Source organism: Corvus moneduloides, chromosome 2 (genome assembly GCF_009650955.1).
Source record: "Corvus moneduloides isolate bCorMon1 chromosome 2, bCorMon1.pri, whole genome shotgun sequence".
Classification (NCBI taxonomy): Eukaryota; Metazoa; Chordata; class Aves; order Passeriformes; family Corvidae; genus Corvus; species Corvus moneduloides.
In genome coordinates, this window is record NC_045477.1 from 32277504 (window position 1) to 32297197 (window position 19694).

Genomic DNA, 19694 nt, shown 5'->3' on the forward strand with positions numbered 1-19694 from the left:
TAAGTCCTGTTCTCTTTCATTTCATTTTGCTGAAACTCAGCTGCAAGGACGTATATTCAACACAGACTGCTCTTGTTCGCTGTTGCACATCAGCCTCAGGTGAGAGCAGCTGGCCCTCTCATCAGCCCCTTGGAAAGGCAATTTATGAACAATTTTAGGCAGGACAAATGCGAAATGAATATTCCATTCTGCTGCTTAATTCAACTACATTAGGCATGTGATGAATCCTCTTTTGCTTTGTTCCTGACTTAGATTATGTATGGGAAGGGGTATTAACATGGTTGAGGAAAGCTTTCCTCCCCTTCTCTTCCCATCTTTTCAGAAAGTAATCTCACAAAGCTCATCATGAGTTGTTTCCAGGCGTCCTTATAGTCAAGTCAGTTTGAGTGTTACAGAACTACAGCAGCCTCAGTGAAACACAAAGCATTGCCAACTCTGACTGTTAAGCCAGTTTGATATGTAGTGAACTACACTTGCCTGACCAAGATAAAAGAGGTTTAGAAAAGAAAGGAATTTGGCAACTGTTATTCCTAAGGAGCCCTCTGTTCACTTTAAAGGAAACACACTGCAGTGGTGCATTGCAAGTGCATCATTTGCAAGATGGTATCTACCTATAAAATATGAGACATAAATTGTTTAAGATACACTGTGTTGCATACATGGTTCACAGCACACTCACTCTGTAATTTTACTTTTCAGCTAAGCTGATGGAATTTTCTGCCCCTCCCATCTCAAATTTCAATACACAGTAATGGACACTGTTCTTTCAAGGCACTGGCAGGGGACAGTCTGCAGTTCTTCTCGACAGGAAGAAAGAATAACTGCCTTTAACCAGGGAGAGGTTGCTGTGAAAGACTTACATGTGTCCTGACAAGACAGCTGATCACTCAGTAATAGATCAGATAAATTACTGGCCATCTGCAATGAGACTGACACTCTACAGAGCCTTCTGTGGAGAACACCTTCAGCATCACCTGGAAAGCACTGCTGCAAATGTCAAGACAATGGCAAGAACAAGACCTCCTCTGTAGCATACAATAATGCATAAAGACAAAAGAGGTTTCTGAATTTTTTCCCCTGTTACTTGTGCAACTCTTTTCCATACATAAAGATACATAATTATTATTTGATCATTCAGATTCCAACCATGTTTATGATGATAAAATTATAGTAGTTCTCTAGTGTGGTATGATAGCAACAACCCAAATGCATACTCTGTTTTTTGCAAAGTTGAACATCAGAGAGTAAGATCATTTGTTTGTTTGTTTACTTTATACAGAACTTGAAAACACCACCTCCCGTGTCCAAGACAACCTTCAAAAAGCCTATGAAATACATCTCTGGCAACTTGCTCTCATTTATTTTGCTTAAAATAATTGGTTAATAATACATTAATAATTAACCATTGCTAAAAAGAGAAAGGCTTTCTGCTCCAGAGTTTCCCATTAATTTGGTGAATTACAAGGCTGAATTGAAACAAAGGAACACTCAGGAAACCCATGACCTAGAATTCTTCATGTGGGCAGGAACCTGCTTATTTAAGGATTACTGCTCCATACAGGGACCGTGAATGGCTGCAGATGGATACTGTGACAGCCTCACACATGCTGCCCTTTGAGGGATTTGTAGGTCAAAAGAAGAATCTTGGATGCCCCTGAAAACCAACAGGAAGTCAATGCTGGGATCCTTGGATCTCATGTTCATGGCAACATGATCTATTTAACACACCCAGTGAATGGAAATGCATACACAAATATAATTTTGGCATGCCAGGTATTATTCTGTCTTCCTAAAGGCAGGGTGCAGCCTGTGATCTGAACCCAGATGATTCTGAACGAAAAGACAGAGTTGAATAAAAGGTGTTCATAGCAGCTAGAGCATGTGCTCTGGTGAAATGGGAGAGACTCACATGGCTCCACTGAAAAGCCTGAGAAAGTCAGGATATAGCTCCTCTGAAAGTGGATTCAGAACAAGAGTTTAAGTATTCTGATTCAGTGAAGAAAGTTGTTCTTCTCCACAGACTCTCCAGGGAGCCTTGGGGGAAACAAGCCCTGAACTTCTGCCCCTACTGAAAGTTAGGAGGTGTGAGTTGGAATATGCTGTGGGACATGGAAAAAACTCCTTTTGTCTCCAGCTCCAGGGATTTGAAAAGGAGCTTGGAAATGCAAACCAAGTGTAAGGAAATGCAAACCAAGTGTAACCTGAGTCAGCAAGAAGTTTGACATAACAGCTCTCAGGGATGCAGCCTGCACATCCATCTTACTGGGTTGTGAACTCTGAAACCCCGCCGGGCTCAGCCCGGCCCGCGCTGCCTCGGCAGGGAGCTCCCGCCTGCCCCGGGGGTGCGCGGCTCCTTATCTCTGTCTCCTGGCTCGCTGCTGGGGTGTGACCCAGCACAGCTGCAAGGGGAGAGGGCCGGGGTTGGACAGAGTTTAGCTCTCTCTTGGGAAGGCGCCAGCCTGTTTTCCAAAGCAGCGATGAGCTGGGGTGAAGGCCTGACCTGCAGCCTGACTGAAGCTCCTTGGGTGGGCACTAGCGTTTTATGCTACCTCCCTCCCCAGATTTATAAATCTGTACTTAGTTTGTTGGACTGTTTGAGCCAAAAAAGGCCTTGAAAAGGTTGATGCACAGTGTCCTGTCATTTCCCACATGCAAGGTTTTGGTATCTTGGTTTGAAATGTGTTCTTACTAAAAGTATTTCAGTTTGTTTTTTAAATGTTTAAATAACCTAAAAAATTCAGGCCAAAGAAAACCCTTCCAAAGCCATTTATTAAAAATACTTATCACTTGAGAAGAAAAATGTATTATACTGTTTACTGGGGTAAGTCTCCTTGCCAGTCCTCCCAGTGTTTTTACTTTTGGCCAGAGTAAGCAGTTGCCATTACTCCACTCCTAGCCTCACTCCAACCCTGCCCTATTCCCCACACCCAGGCTGAGGCAGACTTGCAAGGTACTTTTTGTATAATCAGTGTCTGAAAAGAAAGTATCATTATAGTGTCATGCCACGCTGTGATAAAAGTGCTCTGCTAAACAAACCGTAATGCCACATTCCTAAGTGATGTTTTCTAAAGCCACTTCCAGAGAGAAAATTTCCAACGTGACATTTTGCCTGTTCACAAGCAGCCCAAGGAGTTGTGTTGCTGCTAAGGGCACAGGAGTCATGATTAGTATAGAATCATAGCATCATTAAGGTTGGAAAAGCCCTCCAAGATCATCAAGTCCAACTCTCAGCCCAGCAATGCCAGCCCACCACTAAACCATGTCCCTAAATGCCACACCTACACTCCCAGAGATGGTGATTCCACCACTTCCTTGGGCAGCTTGGCAAACCCTTTGCTGAAAAAATTTTTCCCAATATCCAATCTAAACCTCCCCTGGCACAACTGGAGGATGTTTCCTCTTGTCCTGTCACTTACTACTTGGGAGAAGAGACCGATCCTCACCTGGCTACGCCTTCCTTTCAGGTGGTTGCAGAGACCAGTAAGATCTCCCCTGAGCCTCCTTTTCTCCAGGGTAAACACCCTTGGATCCCTGAGCTGCTGAGCGAAATTTTAGCAAATTTGTAGCCAACAAATTCACAGATCAACTTGTTTCCATTCTACTGCAGAATCCCCACGCTGGGTGATGAGTACTTCGTAAAAGGCACCATCATGAGTATAACTTATATATATCTTATATATTTATATATATATATATATATATACACATATATATACACACATATTATATATATCTTATATATATCTTATATATATATATACTTATATCATGAGTCTAACCATAAGAAGAAAAATGTTAACTGAAGGGGAGAGGAGAACAGTTAATCAAGCACAAATTCCTACCTCTGCCACAGTCAGGGCCCAGAAAGCCAAGGAAGCAATGGCAAGTCCCAGACACGCAGTCTCCATTCCCATAGCAATTACTGGGACAGTTATCCACTGATTCTGGAAAACAAAAGAGAATTCAGAAACTTCTTTAGGCAAGAAAACACCTCAGAGTTTAGAAGGGCTCTAGATGGGTGGGACAGATGAAACTTCAAAGCGGTTGCTGTGCCCAGGGTGAAAGCTTTAGTGTGAGCTCCACTAAACCATGCTCATCCATTTACACCAATGGATGGTCCCACTGCAAATCCTGTGATTAAATATGAGCAGCTTAGCACCCACCACATTGCGCGGGCATCCTCTCGGTACCTGAAAACTTCCAAATGTCTTTTCTTCCTGCATATTTTTATGACCATTTTTCCTCTTTAAATTTATTGTAGAAATGCAATAGCCCCCATTCTCACGCCAGAACATGCACTTTTGGTCCAGTTTTGTGACTTAAGATTATTAAGTGACCTTGGGGCATTTATTTGTGCCAAACAGAGCTGAGCGATGATAGATATGTTCCCCTATACACGTACTGAACAAAGACCCTTGGTTCATCCCATCTGCCTGTTCAAGGACTACTTCTAACCAAATTTCTTCTTATTTGCTCTGCAATATTATATTGAACTTAATACATTATATAATATATAATTTATGTATTTAACAGCTCAGAGTGCCGGGGCTAATATTCTATTTGATGGAACAGGAATGTGTCCATTTCGCATTTTCTTCTGTTTCTAGTTATCATCTTAAATTCTCTGACTTTGGCAAAAACACCAGCTATTCATTTCTCAGGGAAAGTTAACAGGTAAGCAAAATGTTATCTAGCACTTCTCTTTTGAGAAGAGTTCAGAGTATTGGGGCAAAACCACGTCTTTCATAAAAGAACACAAGCTGGTAAACACGTCAAAAAGAGAATGAAAATAATCTTATTTTCTTACACTAAACTGTGAGTGAAGACTGAGTAAATGTGAGTGGGGCTTTGAAAGATGTTGTAATAAATACCATGGTTCATTCTACACTGCTATTTCATATTTTCTCTGAGGGAGATGTATATCAGATGAAATCTGGATTCGGATACACAGAAGGGGCGCTGGTGGTAGACATGGAGTGGGGTGAAAATCTCAGCCCTCTGAATAATGGCTGCATTTTCACAGACGTACTCCATGAGACCTTGTGGTAGCAAAGATATCTGTAAACTCTCAATCAGTGCAACTGAAGACAACCAGCAGCAGAGATGTGCAGATTTGTTTCTAATCACAAATGAAAGGAAGCCTGTTTCTGGATGGGTGTTCTCCAAAGAGCAGAGGTTTCTGAAGGACATTTTAAAGGATGTAGTGTAATTTAATCATTCATAAAGGACAACAGCAATTTTAAATAACAAAACCAGTTTAAAGCATTTATGTTTTAAGTCCTGGCTTCGGACATCTCATAATCAGACAGCTCCATGCAGCAAGGAAGGAACAAGGAAGTGCTGTCAGTTTTCTAACACTCAATAGTTAAGCAGATATTCACTTGATGGTGTATGGAAATGCAGTCACAGCATGTAGTCAACCCTTTAGGCTTGAGCTGCCATCTTTATTCCAATCAGAGAGCATCCATGCTTCCTCGAATAAAGAAATAACAACTCAGGCCTTGTGCATTTACACTGATATTTAGGAATACCATCTCTCACTTCAAAGCAGGTATAAACATAAATCTATCCTGTAAGTGAAAAGTTAGTAGTAGGCCATGTGCATACAATCTTCAGAACTTTGTCATGGGTTAATGTCACTGCTGGAAACAAAAATGAATTCACTTTATGCCTTTTTTTCTCTATGCCTTTTTTACAATACTTACATTTTTCTTTTCTTCAAGAAATGTATGCAGAAATTTAGGAAAAAGAAGTTATTTATGCACATACTTACACACATGAAGAACATACAGAGTGTGAGTACTGTGAAACGAGATAATGAGAGGGGTAAGGAGATTTAACAGCTCCTGTTGCTGAAAGGGTCAGTCCTTTTCCTCTAATCTTCTCATCCTAAGAACAACTCTAAGCTCCCTCTTCTTGTGCTGGTTCTGGCACTTGTCAGATCCTTCAATGAGGTGGTTAAGCTCAAAAGGTGGCAAAAAAATGAATGCAGCAGAAAAAAACTAGAGTATTTTTTTTCTGCTGCCTGAAAACTGGGAAGAGAAGGGCCATGCTACTCAGCATCAGCGCAGTTGTCCCATGACACCTCACAACCCCGCTGCCATGCAGGGTCAGGGGCTGCCAGCTGGAGCAACACTGCATAGATGTAACACATGTGTGACCTTTGAAGTCAAGGGGAATACCTATGTCAGGGCTTGATGCAGGACAGACCCCCAGTGTTATGACAACACCTTTAGAATACTAAAAACTGTTTTTAAAAGCTTTTTCCCAAGTTTTTGCTTTAATGGACTAAACCGAGATCTTGAAAAGGAGCAAAAAGCCGTATTGCTTTCTTGGTATATTTATGAAATACAATAATACAGCAAAATAGTAAAAAAACCCCACGGAAATATCTAGAAAGTGTCTAAAAAGTAACATATCAAGCACAACAACTGTTCCAAAGTGTGCCAATGCACCACATCAGCTAAATGGTAATCTTTGTTACTGGAAACAGTATTTTGCAGTTATAGTGTGTTCAGCTGGTGTGTCTATGATCCTAGGACAAGACAGGCAAAACTCTGTACACCAATTCAATGTCCACTGCAGGTTAAACTGAATTACTCTGTCCACAATAATGAGTATGTACAAAGGGATTTAGAAGTTCAGAGTGACCTCAATAATGGAGCATACCTGTGCTTAGGTAACCAACCTGTCCAGAATCTCTAGGGGAATCCATGTAAGAACCTTTACTGTGGTGGTGCATCCTTTCTTCCTCTGACTAGTTCAGCACAGACACCTATAACTGGTCAGATCCCTGCTGACAGTGACTGACACTGACGTATTAAAGAAAAAGAAAAATTTACATCTATTTTCTGGTTCATATACAGATCTGGCATTTTTCTTTGTAAAACTGCAGTGATATGCACATATACCACTTCATCTATCACTACCTCTTCAAGCTTTGATTTCCCAGACACTTCTTGGCAAGTGTGGCCAAACTGTTTCATACCATACAGTGGCTAACTCAAAAGGAATTAAAAAACAGGTGGATGACTTCCTCACTGAGACACCTCAGTAGCTCTTGCTTGTGGCCTGAATACCCTATACTATTAATAATAGAGTAGGCCCTCAAAAGTCCTTTAATCCCATTTCATTGCTTTCTCTTATGTACCTTGTTGTTCTAATATTGCCCAAAGTAACATTTTTAAAGTATTCTCATTTCACACTACCTCTATTTGCCCGGGAATAACCTGCCTGATACAGATGAGATGAAGTGAAAAGGAACTCTACTCCCCCTGTGACTTGTGCCACTTGCTGTTTTTTAGCAGTTAAGGATGCAAACTTTCCTGGTGATTCAGGGCAATTAAGGTCTTCACACACTTCCAAAAGTTCTTCGATACTGAGAATCAATTCTGAAAAGCGATGAAGGTTCATGCAGGGCATCTTTGTCTCAAAGCTACTCCCAAACAACTCCAAAGTATTTCCATAAAGGAAGTGTTAAATGAACGCACCTTTTCCCCTCAGGAACTCCAGAGCTAATGAGCACAAACAAGGCTGAGACTGAGGCTTGTGAGCAGCAAGTCTGCAAGCTGTGTGTGCAACACTGTGCATGCTCCTATTTATATTCTTAGGCAGAATCACAAACTGGAATTTCTTTTTACTTTGAAGATTGCAGGCATTAGCAAGTTACACTCCTCATAAAAACCTCTATTTCCATCCTAGCACTGAATTTTGTTTCAGTGGTTACAGACTGCCAGTTGGGCACCTGAGTCAGTTTTCTGGCCCTTTTGGCATGTACACATGCACACACATCCACGCACACTGCTCTAACACCTACACTACACACTAAACAGGAGGAGGCGGGTGACTTGGCATCAGAAATTAGGGAGTCGTGATGGGAGAACCCTAGGAAGAATGAAGAATCAAACAGACATTTTCAGAAGCTAGGGCTTAGTCAAATTATTATCATATGGGGCTTAGATGATAGAGGAGACACACCTTTAACATTCAGGAAGTCCCTAAGTCAGTGGCACAAAGCAGCTGTCTCTCTTTTGAGTATGCTCACAGTCAGCACTGCTACAGAGGTGACAAGCTATCAGCCAATAACTAAAAACAGGCACTGCAGTTACGGCTGGCTTCTAGTCTCCATTATACAGCTTATTCTGGAAGCTGTTCACATAATTAGAAGAGTATTTTCCAATAGATACAAATTCCATATGGTGTTTTATGAATAGTACCATGGGAACTGCTTTAGAGAATCACGACAATGTTTTTGTTTTGTTTTATTTAATTGTTCAAGTTCACTGTGAGACCATGAACAATTCTTTTTTAGAAAGAGATATATATGTTCTCTGTTTCCAGTCTGATTCCCACAGTTTTCTTCTGGCTTCCAAATCCCCGAAGAGATCTGACTGACACCAGCTGGTAAGGGCAGAGATTAATAACTGGAGGGCCAGCCAGTGGATGATGCATGATGCCTTCATCTGGTTTTGCTATCGTGTCCGAAGAGAGCACTGAAAACACAGTTTCCATGCCACCTTTCAACCACCAATGGTAGCAGGAGTGAACCTTCTGAAAGCAAACAACTCACACCAGGGGCAGACTGGCAAAACTTGAGGTGGTGGAGTTTCCAAGACGGAATGCACAAGTTTGCCTACAGAATTAAGTGTCCTGCCAGCTTCACAATCTAATTAGCAACTGAAAAAAACAAGTCTATTTATGGAATTGCAGAATCACTGGATGGTTTGGGTTGGAAGGCACCTTAAAGACCATTAGGTTCCAATCCCCCTGCCATGAGCAAAGACACCTTCCACTAGACCAAGTTTCTCCACATCCTATCCAAACTGGCTTTGAACACCTCCAGGGATGGGTCAGCCAGTTTCTCTAGGCAACCTGTTCCAGTGCCTCATTACCCACACAGTGAGGAATTTCTTCCTAATATCTAATCTAAACCTGCCCACTTGTCAGTTTAAAGCCATTCCTCCTTGTCCTATCACCCCATGCCCTTTTAAAAAGTCTCTCTCCAGCTGTCTCGTAGTCCCTTTAAGTACTAGAAGGCGCTCTAAGGGTTCCTTGGAGCCTTCTCTTCTCCAGGCTGAGTAACTCCAACTCCCTCAGCCGGCCTCCATAGGAGAAGTGCTCCAGCCCTCTGAGCATCTTTGCACCTCTCCACTATTTCCTCAGTAAATATTGTAAACCTCCAGATCTCCTCTGAGACAAAGTCTAAATGACATAATGAGACACTTGGTCTTCAGATCCACACTGTCTCATTTTGGAGAATGGTATAGAAATGCCCTGCCTGACAGAGCAGGTACTCCCTACCCTAGGACAGCCTAACTCAGCCAGGAAAAGGAGGATGTACAAAACTGTTTCTGGATTCATAAAAATAAGAAATGGAAAACCTTCATTAAGTGCGAAAGCCTAGGCTTCTCCAAGAGCAGGACTCTTCTTCTGAAGTACTCTTTAAGGTCCTTCCTGCTCATGAGCTTTAATTATCAAAGCAAAGAAAGAAACAAAAAAAATTCCCTAAGTATCCTCAGCAGCTGTAATTCAACATATTGCACAAAACAACATTGATTTGCTACTTTTGCCATTTATTTCAGTGGGTGTTTTTCAGCACAAGTAAACTCACAGCTGGTAGAATTTGAGGGAAAGTTGGCTGAAACCTTTATCCCATTGCTAGTTCTCCCACTGTAATCACCCTTTACTCTGAGAGAAGCCATAAACTGGCATGATCCAGCCCATACCCATAGTAAGATTTCACACTACACTATCTTGCATTTAAGGATATTACTGAGTTCAATACGAAATTGCTAATTGTTACCATTCCCATTTTTTTTTTAGGTTGTTAATCTGAGGCATGGACAAATACAGCACAGCTTTGCTTCACATTATAAACTGACTCATGTGGCAGCGACAAAGCTCCCAGGCTAATGGTCTGCTCAGGGGACCACTTTGCTGCTGACAAAACGCCCCATGAAAGACAATTCTACTGTGGTGAACTCTATAAAGATCTGTCAGCCTGGCTCACAATTACCAACATGAATTACCTTTATCCAGATGCAACACAATAAACATATTAAGAAGGTAGACAAATTGCTAGACTCTTGATGGACTTCTTTTTTATACACTCACCATGTTTGCTGGTCAGCAGTACAGCTACTTCAACAGTATTTCCACCTTATTTATTTACTATGCAACATTCAACTTAATAGCTTGTTTCCCTATCTTTGGGCCAGAGGCCAAGGCAGATGTTTGCCTGACACCAAATCCTATTAGAGGCTGCAGTAACACAATTGTGTGTTAAAGATAAATATTTTACAGCCTGCACTTGCCACCAAGCATCATCATTCCCTAGACATTTAGAGGCAACTATCTATTGGCAAAGAAAAAGTAGTTATCTAGCTGGCAACTGAAGGCAGTACCTTTTTTAGAGTTAATAAGCACCAGGACTGCTTTCTAAGAACTGATTAAATGCCATTCAGTGTGGTGTGGCTGTATCAATTCAAATGCAACTGTTTCATTTGATAACCTCAAAAAGTTGCTCTGGAGACGGCAGTGTTTGGCGTCAGAAACCTGCAGGAATAGCACTGCAGCAGGAAAATTAGACCTTAATGAATCAATGCTAATCTCCATTCTGGAATGAAGGTTCAAGGAATACAAAAAATTTATCAATGAGAATATTCTGTATTAGAAATTAGATGCAAAGAAAAGAGCACGCTTTTTTTAAGTATCCTGTCTGGCCCCTTCAGCTAGCAGTCTACTCCACTGCTACATAAGAAACGGCCTCAAAATCTTTTGTTCTGTGCTGGTGAGAAGATATATGTAGCTGCTCAGCCTAAAATAAATTGCCACAGCTACTCATCTACCAGCCCAGAAAGATATTGCATACATACTAATTGGTACAATAAAAGGTTTTACCCTTTCCTTATAAATGTTGACTCTCTCTATACAAAGATGCATTAATTCAAAAATAGCAAGTAAATTAAAAAAGGAGGTAAACCAAATAATTAGAGTAGAATTGTTTACTGTATCAAATAAATACATATATTTATTGTCACACAGAAATATACTGTTCCTAACTGTCCACTGACCTATTTTCTGCCTAGTTATGTTCTCCTGGCTAAAGAAAATGTTTTGCTGGGAGGGAGGAAGGGCACAGGGAGCAAGGCAGCAAGCAGGTAGATTCCATGGTTCATATCTGACCTTGAAATCCTCTGTCAGCCACATCAGTGCCAGAGAGCCATGACGAGTGCCCAGTACAGTACAGGGAATTACACTGCCTGGGAGAGTGAAGGGACACCACATTATTTCACCTTACTCTTTGCTGCTGTACTAGACCAACCTTAACAAGCCACATATTCTTTTTCCTAGATCTGCTTGTCCAGGATAAAACTGACACCTACAAGCTCACTACAATAACATCTCTCTTTCACAAAAATGCTCCTTGTCACTGCCTCGACTACGTTAGCAATAATTTTAATAGGAAGTCAGGCAGTATAACATGAAAGGCAAAGAGGATTCTGAAGCTCTGTGAACACATTTAATTTACTTCCCAGTTGCAGAGCTTGCAGTCTTGTTTATTTTTCAAAGGAATGATGCTACCCAATTGAATTTCACTGCAGGAGAGGTTGGATTCTAAGCCTGGAGAACTGTCACCTGCCCTTGTAATTGTGATAACAATGCCAAGGCAGACGTGGAGGTGAGAGGGGATAAAACAGGTTTCAGATGTCTTCAAGCATCAGATTTGACAGTATGAGCCAAACAAAAAAGGCAAAAAAAGTAAGGAGGAAGAAAATGCCCTGGAAACAAAGGAAATGTGGAAATGCTAGGTCTAGTATTCTCTTGCTCCTCCTCTTCCTTCCCCAGACGAAGCTTTAAAGGACTGATTCCTTCTTATAGTACATCGTCACCTGCTGAGATTTCAATTTTTCTGCTTCATTTGTGTTTTATACAGCTTTTATACTTCTAGCTCAAGTAATCCACACCTGGCAGCCAGGGATGTGAAAGTCTTGACAGCATCATGGAAACTCAGTCATTATTTTTGAGTGCTCTTTCACAGCTTCCTCTTCTGTAGGGCACCTAGTGTGATGCTGATACTGCTAATGCCACTTGATGTTGTGCCAGATTTTGATTTTTTTTTCTTTTTCCTAAGGCTGGGAGGTCTGTTTTAATTAAGGACCCACGCACATAACCCTGTTTTGCTCTCACATCCCAGTGGAACTCTAATCTTCACATGCAGGTATAAGGATGCTAAATCAGGAAAAGGGCAACAGGCAGACAGTCCTTTAAACAACTCTTTAAATCGCTCCTGACTGGAAAGTGAGAGAGAAGGACAGTAACCACAATATTGAACTGCATGTTATTCTCCCTCCTCTTTTTTTGTAAGAATGTTTAAAAAAAGCAATTTGCAAGGGCTGATACATGCCCATCTCCATCAGGGTACCGACAACAAACACCCACCTCTGCCATCAGCGACTCTATAGGCTGGAGCATTTTACAAGGTGATGGTGAAGCACAGAAGGTTTGGTGCTCAGAGGCAGTTGGGTTGCTTCTTGAAGTCAAAAGCCACTGATTTTGCCAAATTTCACAGTACATCATGTGAGCACATTTTCCCTTGAGCTGTCTGTACTTCTGCTTTTAGGCCTGGCTTGAGACGTCTATCCAGGTACTCAAACAGCTCTCACCACAATCACATCAGTCTTTCTCACACTATTTCAAGCACATTTGACTTTATGCCCAGCTGGAAATACTAAAAAATCAGCTTTTTTCTGTCCTATTTTTGAACTTCTGTTCTACAGAAAGAGGGACCAAATGGGAATAGCTTGGAGAGTAAATAAAGACGAGAACAAGCCTGATCATTTCAGAAACCTTTGCCACATTTGGTCTGAATTTGGGTTGCCCTTTGAGAGAGAGCTTTATCTCCCTGATTCATTCCTTTCTCTTACCGCTTCCTTATTAAGAAGAAATCTTTCCAGTGCAGAATGCCTTATAATCTGAAGCTCTCAGATGGTTGAAAGCATAAAGTGTAATGGGATTTCAAAAGCACTTGGGCACTGGTCTATGCATATGATCATTTAACTTGATGGTAAAATCTCCCTTGACTTCACCAACTTTTAAGAAATCCTGCTAATGTATTTCTGCTGTTCATAGGGCTAAACAGGGAACACTGTTTTCTTTAATGTGAGCAATGCTAAAAGCATGAAAGGGTCTTGAAACATAGTTCTTAAGGAATCATACACTGACCATCTGAAAACACCCCTCTGTTCCAAATCACTTGAAATGTGATCACAGGTTGGAAGTTAGCTGGGAAAAAAAATTCACTGGATGATTTTAAACAAAGAGTAGCTGGTGGACTGAAGCTTTCTTCTTTTTCCTTCTACAATGCAGCTTCCAAGCACAGTAAGACTTTAATCCATACTTGTAACATAACTATGACATGGCTGTGGAAATCTAGAAAGATACATTGTGAACAGTAATTTTCTTCCTAGATCCCCTTTTTTGCAGTTGGAATGTTTTTAAACCTGAATTGCACTCCAGCAGATGAAACTCTCATATCCCCTATTTGCCCAGGGGATTGCAAAGAATTTTTTTTTGTTCCTTCCCACTCTCATAAATTGTTACAAACTAATACAGGAAACAACAATTATTCAGCCTTCAGGGTTCAACTTCTGGAGCTGCACTAGCAAGAGGGAAGTTACTTCACGTTCAGTACATTACAATTTCTGCTGTCATAGCTCAGGGCAAGGCTAAAGCTAGCCTTGAGTTTCATTTTAAATGATGTTTTAAGTTGGTGTATTACAGGGGGAAAAAGCAAACCATTCTTGCATACACACCTAGAGAACTACAAATGTAATCTCATTTGGTCAAACAAGGGCCATGAAACCTTGGCAATGTTATAATTTTGGGTACATAAAAAAAATGAATTTCATTTTGCACCAAGTCTTTAGCTAATATATCCAGCCTGATACTTAAGGATGTACTGGCTGGAATGACTGCTATCTGCGGTTCAGCTAGGTAAGTGCCTGTTGCTAGGGACATGCTCTCAAGCAGGATGCCTGGTCTACAGCCACTGCTACAGAAGAGCCTGAGTCCCCTCTAGGTTCTATGTGAGCCTTGACCCCTGTAGAGATGCCCCCAGTTCCCTGGGGAATCTCAGGTGCCACCAAAGTCCTGTGCTCAGGCAGCTCCATTGAACTCTTGGTGGTCTTCTGTCAGGGCCAAATAAAAAGCAGAACATATGGCTCCCTTCCTGCCTCTTGCAGACTTGCTGCACAAACGGGGTCAAACCTTGCTCCTTCTCAGAGGCTCTGGCAAGCTGTCTAGAAATCAGTTTAAGATAATCTATGAAACTTTTTCTGAGACTGCTGTAGCACTCAACAAAAGAAAGCAGTCACACATCTAATACACAGACCAGCTGTTATCATTTAAAAAGTCAACATATAGCAGGAGTGACCATACGGACCAATGTCCTCATCTGCTCAGCCCCTGTACAAAATGAAGATTGGTCCAGTGACTCCTGGGGTGCTGATGTTGTTGGCTTCTGTTCTTTTGTGGTCTTGCATGCAAGCATGTACATGTTAATACAGCCTTTGGAAAATTGAGGCTTTAAAGCTTCTGTTGTTCTAGTACAGAAAGAGTTCTCCTTTTGTTTGCCAAAGCAGACGAGTAACTCCCACAACCTCATTTCTGTGCTGTAGCAGGGGAGCATTCATGGAAAGAAAAGTGTGCACAAAGCTGCTCTAGCAGCTCGGTAATACAACACAGGAATAAAACAAGCTGTGCTTACATTAGCCTGCAGTCTGGGCTGTGTGGAAAGAGCTATATACAAAAGTGTAAAAACGAAAACCATATGCACCGTTTTACACATTTCTCCAGAACCCCTCAGACAGCACTTACATGCCATGTTATTAAGGCAGAATTCTGCTGTTCTGAAACAAAGTGAACAGAAAAACACAGGGGCAGACATGAAAGAAAGAAGGAAAGAAAGAAGGAAAGAAAGCAAGCAAGCAAGAAAGAAAAAAGGAAGAAAAGAAAGAGAGAAAAGAAAGAAAGAAAAGAAATAAAGAAAAGAAAAAAAAAGGAAAGGCTTTAATTTGGTATTAAATAATGACCCTAAAACTAAAGCAATTATCTCAATCAATAAACTTTTTGTACAAGCTCTGTCAGATCAAGAGAACTTGCCTGCCCGAACACAGCACACGGACATGCAAGTTCAATGCTACCAGTCCATGTAAGTACAGATGTAGGCAAAGCTTTTCAAAAAGACAAATCTACCTTCGTTTTTCTACCACTTTAAAGCGTGATTAAAACCAGACAAAACCTGGAACATTAAAGACATTCAGATGTCTAACTTCTACTGAGACGAATACTTACTGGCATTCAAGCAGTCTTTAGAAGCATGGCCTAATTTCTTTTATACAACAATATAAATGAAAGTATTTGTCCATTTTTCTATTTTTCCCACCCAAATAATCACTTGTTATCATAAAACCTATTGAAAGAGGAGTGTACTTATAGAAATCAAAATAAAAAAATAAAGAAAAAGTTCAAATCTAACATTAAATAAATTATTGCATCTCTGCTTTAAAACTAAGCTAGCTTTACACATTTTAATGTTCTATTGCTAGCTTTTATTCATAGATCAAGGAAGAGATACACTCAGTACAGAAAGAGCAGCCATGGAATTTTTCACAGCAAAGCATCTGACCTTTACAGGCCTCTTATTATTTAATTATCTTTGAGATGTGTCCCTAATTTCCTCTTTATTAGAAATGCCTTACGTCTTCAATAGAAAAATCCTGAAATAATAATTTTGCCTGCCATTATGGCTTGGGAAGCAGGGTTATTATCTAAGAATTGTTTCAGACACTTGCAGAGAGAAAAAAGGTCATTACAAGTAACATCTAGATTTGAAACAATTGGTCTGACTTCCTGTTTCTTGGAAGTGCTGTAGGTCTAAGCAGCAGCAGGCAGAAAGCTGCAGTTAACATTTAGGGAGCAGTGTACCATAGGATCATGGACAAACATTGCTGACTGAAGCTGAAAGGAATTTAAGAACCAGGAGGAATGTTTGATCTGTTAGGAGTTGTCTGAAAAGGCAGCTCCAACACTGGAACATGCTCATCCTCTTGGCTCACTTCACTGGGAAATGAGGCTGTTCATCAGTTTTGAGGAAGAACGTGGAAAGATTAAGGGAGCACTGATAAAGCTGCTGTTGACTTCCAGGTGTTAGTTTTAAGGGTTGTGTCACTATCCACCCAAAACCATCATCACTGTTTTACCAAGAATAGCAAACAAACTCTGGATATGAGGAGTGCAAATTAATGTGAAAAGTTTCACCTCTGCACAGCCCTCTTTCCATTTCCAGATCCAGGCTCAGCCCATGTTTGCTTTTTATATAAGCCCTATAAAGAGAACAGACTTACATATGGGCTGGATGAAAGTGAAATCTCACCAAGCACACTACTACACCTGCTTGGAGTGGGGAATTCTTGCTGCTCACAAAGCTCAGGCAGAGGGAGTTCACCCCACACTTCTTGTGATACTGTGCCTATCAGACTGGGCTGGATTTGGCTGAGATGGAGAGGGCAATCTCCTGTCTTCTTGCCATCCTTCTGTACGGACTAGCTCAATTCTCACAGAGGACCTCACACTCTGTGGCCAGCTGGACGTTTAGTGGAAGATACTTTGCATAATCTGAACCTGCTCTGAGGATAAGCATTTTCAGTCAAGCAGACCTGTCAACACAATGTCATTCAAGAGATCAAATACACAAGGAAAGAAAAACCTAACACAGCCTGGCAGTGACTCATAAATGCATTTTTTGCTTTCTACATGAATTGAGTGACTGTATCTTTTCTAAATACTACCTGAGACCTATGAGCTTTGCCACACTCAGAGAAGCTAGGTAAGAGCTGAAAGCAGGAAACAAAGCATCAAAAAAAAGGGTTGGCAGCAACAAGAGAGTAATCAAAAAAAGCATTGCCCATCTGACAGAGTATCAGATGTCTGCTTGTAGAGGGGTATACAGAGCCAAAGTCAAAAACTATTTGCAGAGCATGCAAAGCTCTGCTGTTATTTTGTACGAGAGAGATCGAAAATCCATCAAAAATTAAATGATTTTTCTTCCTGGCACAGTTCTCATATGTTGCTGTATTTCTTTTTCTGTGCAGAGCAAAAAAAGAGTTGTGAGTGTGGGCAGGAATGTGTTACTAACTAATTATCTGCAGAAGGTTACCATAAGGTGGAAGTCCCCCTCTGACACAGAAGGGCTAAGATGACCACACTCATTCAATAGGGGAGAACTGAGCACTTCCACGGAGCAGCTGGAGTCTCATTAACAGCTAAGGAGATCTGATTCAGCAAAGTACTTGCTGAACTTTCAGCCTCTTAAGCCTAAGGAGAAGTTCAGAAAAGGGTAGCTGGGACATTGAAACCACTTTTCCTCATTCAGAGTTCTGAAGATCTAATAGTGCATGGGGGACTTTTAACTGAGGCATTAAGGAGCCAAAAGAGAAGTGCAAGCCAGAACAGATCACACCCCATGTTACTCTGCACAGTATCCTGACTCCTCAATATTTACATGAAACCAATTTAGATTTTTCCAGACACTAGCAAAACAAGAATAAATAACATGAATGGTTTTGAGACTCCAAGTGGATCACACTTCTGTATCCTTTCTGAAGTGGAAATTGCTAGAGTTTAAGTTAGCTTACACATAAGCAGCAAAAGCAAGGGAAAGAAATCTGAGCTGCTCAGACTCTTCCTTTTCCCTTTGCTAAGAACAAGCTAAACACGAAGGCACTTTCACACAGTGCTAAGGAAGTCATTCTTGTCACCTCTCACGCAAGGATTCCCAGTCCGATGCTTGTCCCCGTGCCCTGCAATTGCTCCTCTGTGACCTCAGTCCTACTGTGAAGTGTTCCTCTGCTGGTATCATTCCTGAGTGTGAACTGCTGTCCCAGGGACTGCATGGGGTGGGCTACATTCTGGGCTATTGCAGGAAGGGCATGTGCCTTTTGTTTTATATTGCCAAGTGCTGTATGTGCTGGCAGCCCCTTATAAATCACACCAGAGCTCCTCTTGCACTTTAGTGGAGGAAACTACTTACAGTAGGTTATTTTTACCTACTGGTAATGGATGGTAGAGGGGGCAGAAGGAATGATCCTTTTCTTAAACTTAAGCATTGTCTCATGCAGAAGATACAAGTAAGATAAAACCTTGCATCCTATCCTGGGTGTTCTACATGTGTTTCCTGTTGCTTGCTGGGTGACATGCTGGCAAACAGCGATGCTCTCCTCTCACAGACAACACTTTGCTCTTCTTTTTGATTTCTCAGTGGCCCTGCACAGCTGAGCCTGCCTGAGCTCAGCAGTAACAGCTGCTGGAAGACACTTTGACTCCATAGACGTTCTTTTCAGGTTCTCAGATGTTTCTTGCTTCTACTGAGCAAACTTCTGGCCAAAAATCTCTGTCTGAGATGTGCTGATTCCATCTGATCCCTGAGCCTACTATTTTGCTTCACTTAGACAAGATTGCTCTAAATAAATTACCACTATCAGGCTGATAGTAGCAGATTGTAAATCCATAAGGTGCTTCTCAAAGAAGTGTTTCTATTAGGAATTTCGCAAAGTGCCACCAATGTAATTTACAAAAAGGTTAATTTATTTTTGAGAGACCTTGACTGTCCATTCCTTTATAATGTAATGAATTGTAATTCAGAAGAATAGGATGTAAAAATACTATTAAAAGTTGAAAACTCTTCCAGAATAATCTTTTTCCCTCCACCTGAATTGTCTGTATTATTCAGAAGTATAAGCTCTGACAGGCATTACAAGGCTGTATTCTCCCCAGGTTTACATTCCGTGCCATCTAACAGGCACACATTTTGACACCACCTTAACCCTTCAGTGATGATGATTCCACATCGTTTTAGAAAACAGGCCAAGTTGCCATCTCCTGCCCTCAAAATCTGTGCTCATGTTCCTGAGTGGATTTAGTTACAGCTTTATTGCATTCCAAAGCTGTATGATGGACAGTCTCACAATTTATGAAATTAACTGTGTGTTATCAAACTGGGAATACAGATGCTTTTTTCCATTTTTCTCTAGTTTTCACTAGAATAATGGAAGCCAAATCATTCCAGGCCAGCCCTGCACAGTAATTGCAGTTGATACTGTCATACAGAGCCGGCAATGATTTGCTGGCTCTGAACAGCTTGGTCTGTTGAAACACAGCAGATAAGACTTGGAAAATCAGCACCCTTTCCATCCAACATGTTTATTGCTGAAGTAAAAGCTATGGCCATTTATTTTGGTGAGTCCTCACTCGCAGGGGATGTTTGCCTGAAGCAATGACTGCAGTTTGGCTTTATGAACTTATCATTACGATCACCATTATCAATTTTGTGCTTTCTACTACTATCTGTGATTATTAATTAATGCTTCATTCATTTTCCCAGCAGTTCTATCACCCTCACAGCATCTCTGGGGAAATGTCACTCCCCTCAGTTTTACACAGTGAGCAGCTGAAGCATGAGCCTAGGCTGCGGCAGAATTAGCACATCAGTCAGAATCCAGGAGTTCCAGGCTGCTGGTCCTCTTCTCAGATCACTGGATCCTACTTCTTCCTGCACCACAGCTATACTTTTCAAACTCACTCTTACTGTAAGCCCTATGTTAGTGGAATAATAAAGGGAGATTTCTTGCCACAGA

At 41.2% G+C, this 19694-nt stretch overlaps 1 protein-coding gene across 5 annotated transcripts in view; it reads right to left on the minus strand.

Moving 5' to 3' along the window:
• Positions 1-19694, minus strand: part of TENM4 (teneurin transmembrane protein 4) — a 1563960-nt gene that overhangs the window by 151048 nt on the left and 1393218 nt on the right. For all 5 annotated transcript variants that reach the window (XM_032099028.1, XM_032099031.1, XM_032099030.1 and 2 more), the window contains one exon: positions 3843-3944. In XM_032099028.1, the coding sequence (XP_031954919.1) occupies positions 3843-3944 (102 nt within the window). The remainder of the gene's footprint in view (positions 1-3842; positions 3945-19694) is intronic.